Source organism: Salmo trutta, chromosome 23, assembly GCF_901001165.1.
Source record: "Salmo trutta chromosome 23, fSalTru1.1, whole genome shotgun sequence".
Lineage (NCBI taxonomy): Eukaryota > Metazoa > Chordata > Actinopteri > Salmoniformes > Salmonidae > Salmo > Salmo trutta.
Genome location: NC_042979.1, coordinates 10,609,191 through 10,617,314, shown reverse-complemented (window position 1 = coordinate 10,617,314; position 8,124 = coordinate 10,609,191). Strand labels below are relative to the sequence as shown.

Below are 8,124 nucleotides of genomic sequence, written 5' to 3'. Positions count from 1 at the left end.
ATGGCTGGAATGGAATCAATGGAATGGTACCAAACATGTGGAAACTCCGTTCCGTGAATTCCATTCCAGCCATTACAATGAGCACATCCTCTTATAGCTTCTCCCACCAGCCGCCACTGGTCGGTACCCTATTCACAAAGGTATACAACTTAGAATCTAAATCAAGAATGGCAAAGGCATATAACACATTCATAACATTTGACCAATTGATCTTCCTATGAAGGAATATAAAATAGTACATGATTAAATAGCCTCGGCATGGTAGCCTATACGATAATTTTGACTATCGTGGGAAAAAAAGTAGACTACTGCATTTTGCATTCATTCAGAAGAGAGTCAACATCATTTTCGAGGTTTGGCAGCGGTAATTTCATCTTCTGTCGGCTTTGATTGTTGACTTTTCATGAATGAAGAGAAAGGAGAGAATGGTTAATGAATGGTACTAGCAGGTGACGTCACCTCCAGCGTGACGCCACCACCCATTCATAAACGGAAAGAGGTGACTGCTCGTGATAGTAATGCTCTCAGAAGAATAACAGCACAACATTGCGCAGAGCTGCTCAGGATTAACGCACATCCAGCACTCTCTTCGTGTTCTTCAACACGAAAAACACATTTTTCTTCATTATGGGGGAAAATATGGTTATCATGGATGAACTTTGCGAAATGGATTGCAACGTTTTGAAAAGGTTGTTGAAGGACGACAGTGCGAAATGTCTGGTGCTGGACTGCAGATCGTTCCTGGCGTTTAGCGCTGGACACATTCGGAGCGCAGTGAATATCCGCTGTAACACAATCGTGAGAAGACGAGCAAAGGGCTCGGTGAGTTTAGACCAGATTCTATCCGGTGATGAAGAGGTCAAAGCCCGGCTGAAATCAGGACTGTACTCCGCTGTGATCCTCTACGACGAGAGGACGCCCGACATAGACACGGTTAAAGACGATAGCACAATCACTCTGGTGCTCAATGCATTATACAGAGACACATTTGGAACTGAAATATATCTCCTAAAAGGTAAAATGATCCCAATGCACTTAAGGTTATCATAATTTTAAACATGCCCAATGCTGACTTTGTTTACAAATATAAATGACAACAATTAAATATCACATCTGTCTCATTATATCTGACAAGTGTGTTATTGCCATGTTATAAATATACTTTCTCAATCAGTTTAAAATGGTAGGGTACATGTAGTGCCGTTTTGTATTGCTGCACAATTCAACCCACAATGGGCATTAGGCTCTAACAATGATGTAATGCGTAGAGAGCCACATCTGGGTGCACGAGGATGTGCCGCAGTGAGTATCTTGTGATCCTCAACAATTGGTTCATCATCAAGATTTCCACATAATATTTTTGATTTGATAATAGTTATTATTGTAAATTGCTCATTATCGCAATGTCATTATCCAAAAGAGATTTAAATGACGCACACGCATTGAAGCGTGAAGTGTTGGCAGAAAATCACACAAGAGTATTTCTCAATAAATTATCGGAAGTTAATGGGGAAATGCAAAAACATTTAATCTATTCGAGTATTTAATAGGTTTTCAATTTTAATTAAGGCCTTAACCGTTAGGCATAGGCCTACCCAAATTCTAAATTACATTTTAAGAAATTGAAATACTAATTATGATTGTGTTCTATAATATTTTATGTAATTATTCAGACATATTTAATTGAGTTGTTATTGAACAAATGTATGATCTGTAGGCCTATTAAGCTAGGTAGGTCTAATTTGTAAATTCTTCCGTCGTTTTTTAACGCACACGGTGTGATATTATTTAGTGTTGTGTGGCCTGTGATTGGAATATCCTGATGTCTAACGTTCATCTCTTTTCACAGGGGGCTACGACACGTTTTTCACGGAGTATCCCGAGTTCTGTTTGAAGACCAAAACGTTATCTTCGTTCTCTACCCAGTCAAGTTTGGACTCCTGTTCTTCCTGTGGAACTCCACAGACGTTGCACCATGACCAGGTAAAGAAGGGTCCCTGTTTATCTCGGTGACCGATTTTGACTGAATGTGTGGCATTGAGTGAAATACTAGGGGACTCGTACATTTTGACCATCCACTGGTTTCCGGGCTCGATAAGAGCACCAGTTGTGCTTCCGTTTTTTTTCCCCTGCTGGAAGGGGTGGTAGGCCTGTGTGACGAACATTGCCCCGGTCTACCTTCCCTATGCACATCTGTTTTACATAGCCCTTATCGATCATTTCTGCCGTTTGAAGCGGGCCCATATCAGCAATGACATAACAGGGCCCAAATCAATAAGCTGTCCTGAGATAAATAACCTGCTGGAGTTCAAATCATTGCCGTTGGTGATTGGCCGAGATTTTATATGACCACATGTCAGACCCTATTGCTGCTACCTTTCTATTAAAATCATTCACATAAAAAGTGCACACTGTAAATTGTATTTATCAGAACCTTTTAATTTATTGATGATTGAAATTGTTAATAGTCCCTTTCTCCAGTCCTATTAATTGTGTTAATTTGTGATGTTTGAAAGAGACATTCTGACTGTAAAATTGCCTCTATTGTCTCTTGGCTCTGTATTAATGCCCACTTTGTCTTCTCTATGTACCAGGCTGGTCCAGTGGAGATTCTTCCTTTCCTGTACCTTGGCAGTGCCTTCCATGCCTCCAAAAAGGACATGCTGGACGGCATGGGCATCTCAGCCTTGCTCAATGTGTCCTCTAACTGTCCCAACCACTTCGAGGGGGTCTACCAGTACAAGTGCATTCCTGTGGAGGACAACCACAAAGAGGACATCAGCTCCTGGTTCATAGAAGCCATTGAGTTTATCGGTAAGTTTCAATTTCTTAGGAGAATACGTGGGACCTGTCCCGAATGACACCCTGCTCCCCACAGTGCACTTCTTTTGACCCAAGTCAAAGTAGTGCACCATAAAGGGAATAAGGTGCCATTTGGGACACAGTCTAATGCAACTTCATCATGATGAGCAGAAGGAGAATTACACGGTCCATGATGGTCTCCGTAGGACCCAGCTGCCGCATAGCCCAGTAGAATGTTCATTTGGTCATGTGATTGAAGGGCGTCTTCTTGCAGGGACGAGATTGTTACTTTAATTGATGGCTCTTCAGGAGCATGTTGTACAGATGGCTCCTTTGCTAATTCATGTTAGTGTATGAGTAATGGTTGGCAGTATCTTTCAAATCTGGGTGGCGTGATGTATTTGAGAGTACATTTTCATTTCATGCTAGGTAATAGCCTATCTGATGGGAGAGCATTTTTGAATAAATAATTGGTAATAAATAGAGAGTAAATAATGTGCTCATGCAGAATCTCAGTGTGTGTGTTGCCCATGCTCAAAATGCTTTGTTGATATGGGCGACGGAGGGAGAGGAGTGCTGAACTATAGTTATTGCAGTACTCCAATGGTTAGGGATTACCATGAGGGAGGATAGGAGGGCGTAGCTCCTAGAGGTTCCATCTTGGAGGTGTGTGTGTGTGTGTGTGTGTGTGTGTGTGTGTGTGTGTGTGTGTGTGTGTGTGTGTGTGTGTGTGTGTGTGTGTGTGTGTGTGTGTGTGTGTGTGTGTGTGTGTGTGTGTGTGTGTGTGTGTGTGTACGGACTTGAATGCGTCAGAGCTAGCTGCTTAGGGAGTCTGACTCATCCACTGTTCTTGGGTGCGCCGCCTCGTTAGTTGGAGTTACCTGTGTGTATGTGTGTGTGTGTGTGTACGCGAGAGAACACGACGGCACTTGTATAGAAGTGGATACCACATTTCTATGTTTTAATGAGTATTTATGAAATTCTACCTATGTGGAAATATGTGTGTATTACCACTCAAAATGGCCTCCCTGTGATGAGGGCATGTCCCCTGTTGTTGCTATTTCTCATGGTGAGAAATGTTTATTTATGGAAAGGGCTGCTGTAGGTGTCTTGGATGCTGGATATACTGGAAACTGTATATAAAATAAAGGAAACACCAACATAGTGTCTTAGTAGGGCGTTGGGCCACCACGAGCCACCAGAGCAGCTTCAATGTGCCTTGGCATATATTCTACAAGTGTCTGGAACTCCATTGGAGGGATGCGACACCATTCTTCCACAAGAATTTCCATAATTTGGTGTTTTTTTGATGGCGATGGAAAACGCTGTATCAGGCGTCGCTCCAGAATCTCCCATAAGTGTTCACTTGGGTTGAGATCTGGAGACTGACACGCACGCACACGCGCACACCCTAAACCCCTAACCCTAATTGCAAACCTGACCCCTAAGCCTAAAATAGCCTTTTTCCTTTGAGACCCCTCTTTCAAAGTCACCGATATCTGTTCTTCTAGCCATGGTAGCCAAAATAATGGGCAATTGGGCATTTATATACCTGACCCTAAGCATGATGGGATGTTTTAATTGCTTCATTAACTCAGGAACCACACCTGTTTGGAAGCACCTGCTTTCAATATACTTTGTATACCTCATTCACTCAAGTGTTTCCTTTATTTTGACCGTTACCTGTCCATTTGCATGTCTTTTCTCTTGGGTGCATAGTGTTGCTGTTTGTGTTTTATAGGGCTACAGAGTAATATAATGCTTATGAGACACTGAGGTGTAAGAGGCTGGTGTATGCTTTTGTTGGGGGGTGTCTATCATCAAAGCTTATGGACCATGGCGACAGATCATCCTGAGCACTATGTATCACCTATCCTGTACATATCAATATCCTGGGGTCAGTTCTGAACCCCTTATCTCTTTGTCTCTCTTCAGACTCGGTGAAAGACTCTAACGGGCGTGTTCTGGTTCACTGCCAGGCGGGCATCTCTCGCTCTGCCACCATCTGCCTGGCATACCTGATGAAGAAGAAGCGTGTTCGCCTGGACGAAGCCTTTGAGTTCGTCAAGCAGCGCCGCAGTATCATCTCCCCTAATTTCAGCTTCATGGGTCAGCTGCTGCAGTTTGAGTCCCAGGTGCTGGCCACGTCATGTGCGGTGGAGGCCGCCAGCCCCTCAGCAGCCAGCCTGGGCCCCAAGTCTTCCTCCACCCCCACCTCACCCTTCATATTCAGCTTCCCCGTCTCCGTGGTAGCACATGGCCAGCCCAGCAGCCTGGCCTACCTGCACAGTCCAATCACAACCTCGCCCAGCTGCTGATGCCCTGCCCCCACAGACAGACATCGACACTGAACTGACCCAGGGGGCTCCTGTCAGCCCCATTTCTCTCACAATCCAGGGCAGAGAGAGAGAGCTTCTCTTCTCCTAACTGGTATAAGCTGAAAGGTCCATTGACAATGAAAAACTGAGGGTGCCTATGCTGCTGCCTGACTCAAAAAACTGTATATAATATGACACACACACACACACACCCATTCATCACTATTTGGTAAACATTAAATAAGCTTTTTCTGAAAACAGGCTCAAGAAGATATGCAGTTCCTGTGGTTTAGTGTGAAGGACGGGGCGGCAGACTTCTAAGTTGCAGTCCATCTCTTTCATTTCCTGTGGAGTTTTCCAAAGCCTCTCCAGTCCTGCTGAGAGGGGTGAATGGCCATGAGCAGAGATGCAGAGAAAAGGAAAGAGCAAAGAGGGGAGGAGGGGGAAAGAGAGAGAAAGAGCGCTCAGTCATTTAGTCGCTTCCTGATGGAGAGCAGGAGGCTCTTCAGTTGTGACAGGTGCTCTACTAGCGTCCTGTCCGGCTTCCTGTCCTTGACATCCCCATCCTATCTCCCATGCGCCCCCTCCTCTCCTGGAGCAGGACTGCTGATGAATGAGAGAATAAAAGCGTCCCCCATGCGGAGGTGGAGAGGCCGTTGAGATAAAGAGACGAGCTTTCTGAGACGGTGCCAAATGAACGTCTGAGCCCCTGCTACATAGCCCGGGCAACCCCTGGTCTTCCATGTAATAGGCTCGGTCGGATGGACAGATAGGCTTTTGAGGAGAAAGTTTGTTTTTTCTGTTTGTTGGTCAGTGCCTTGTTCAGAAAAGGTATAGGATGTTTTTTCTGGCGCTTTTGGATGTGCTCAAGTGCCCCAGCGCCTTTCCTTTTCAAACAGACCGAGGCAGATAAACTGGGAAATCTCTAAACAACAACGTTTCAAGTCAACACTGCAATACAGACAATGTAATCCCATCCGTTCCTCTCCCCCAAGTAGAGCAATAATCCGTTTCTCTCTCTTCCCAGTCGCCACCAAAGCACTACATTGTGTTGTGTATTTCTGATCATGTTTTTTAGCTTCATATGTGTATTCACTCATCGATACAGACCAGATATTTGAAAAGAGTTTTTTTGCCTTAACAATAATTATTTATAGAATTCTCAAGATAAGAATGTGTTGTTTTTCATCCTTGTATGGGGGCATGTTATTGTCTGTTACATAGGTACTATTTCTGTTCAGACAATAGATGTTGATTGGTCTAATGCTTGTTGAAAGACGTAGACTTAATTGGGAACTGACCTATGAACCTGAAGCGGACTGTTTTTTTTTGTCTTGTCACTGTTACTCCACCAATGTCTAGTAGAACCAGTCTACTATCTAATTGGGATGATTTCCCAGCTACGCACAAACACCCCTAAGAAACAGATACTGGGATATCAGACATCACTGGGAAAAGATAAGGTAGAAAACCGCTTGTGTGTGCTGCCACTAGACTGACTCCTGAGAAATGGTTCATTGTTTTCCTTTTCATGTTAAACAGACAGTTCTCTGAGCGTTTGAGACAAAATATTGCCTGGAAGCATTGGCCTAGGTGACGATCAGAGCCAGGAGCAAAGGCTTCTGGGGAAACAGGATTTAATTCCCCTCTTTTTTGAAGAATGTTGGCACCTTTTGTAGAGCACTTTTAAGTGATGCAATACTGTATTATTTAATTGGTTTGCACATTATTGTTATACCAGGTGGTAACTGATTACTTTTCATACACTCATTATGTTGTTTTCTTCTTGAGCAAGAGTATGTAAATGATATGAAGATGAGAGGCGTTCTCTGGTCCACAATCATTGAATAATGCAATACTTTCTACCTGTGTCAAGTGAAATGCTGTTGTCTCCTTATGGCAGTATCATTCATCAATTTGACATTTTTTGTACTTTTTTTGTTCAATTGTATATGCTTTATTTATTTCTAAAATTCCATTGTTAAATACAAAATTGTTCTTAAAAAAATTATCTCTGTGTCTTATTTGCATGAAACATCACACATGGCTACATAGCGGTGGTATTTTTTTACATTCATGAACACTTTATTACACAAACACCTAGGTCATAAACAGGCAGATGGCTCATATTCAAATACAACCTTGAATTGAAACATTTTTGGCAGTTTTAATCACCATAATTGCAAGAACAGGTAATGTCTCAAAATAATCAAGGCCTACTTACCATCTAAATCACCTCACAAGGAAAAGGCTGGTGTTTAGATGTAGCCAGCCTTAATTAATCTATGCAGCAATCTTTGCCGCAAAACTTGATGGATAGTGATGGTCTGTTCATAACCGGTGTTGGTCCTGTCTAAAAATCTACATAAACTTCAGTGCTGTGACCAGAATAGAGCTCAAGGAGCTGTGTTGCGTTTCCCAACATTAGTGTAGGGTTATAACGCCCCCTAGTGGGTGATCATAATTCTTCACATCCTCTTAAACCTCTCCATAGAAATCAAATGACATTTTATTTGTCACATGCTTCGTAAACAACAGGTGTAAACAGTGAAATGCTTACTTGCAGAGAGAGAGAAAAAATAATGACACGAGGAATAAATACACAATGAGTAACGATGACGTGGCTATACTCACGGGTAGTACCGAGTCGATGTGCAGGGGTACGAGGTCATTGAGGTAGATTATGTACATGGTTGATTTTGCAAATAAGGGCATGTTAAATGTTTATCAGAATATCTTCACTCTGTCTGGAAACAAGATTTAATAGTGGCAGAGACTATACTATTTAACAATATAAAGATTTTGATCTGTTTCCCCAAATAACTGAGGGGAAATGTCATTACCACCAAGTCATAAAATGTGATATTTTAGTTGAAAATGAAATTACAGAAAGTGTTTTTTTTTTTTTTAACTATTTGGAAGTTTTCTTAATTATATGTATTCCTCATTGTCATGTTTAAATGCCCATATATGCCTTGGTGATACTCAGAAACATGTATTTACC

At 42.5% G+C, this 8,124-nt stretch overlaps 1 protein-coding gene across 1 annotated transcript; it reads left to right on the top strand.

Moving 5' to 3' along the window:
- The first annotated feature begins 503 nt into the window (after positions 1-503).
- On the top strand, positions 504-7,128 carry LOC115159315 (dual specificity protein phosphatase 4). Its single transcript, XM_029708893.1, has 4 exons — positions 504-1,015; positions 1,850-1,983; positions 2,595-2,814; positions 4,738-7,128. Exons 1-4 carry the CDS (start codon positions 628-630, stop codon positions 5,118-5,120), a joined length of 1,125 nt encoding a protein of 374 aa, XP_029564753.1. The 5' UTR covers positions 504-627; the 3' UTR covers positions 5,121-7,128.
- Positions 7,129-8,124: the final 996 nt, after the last annotated feature.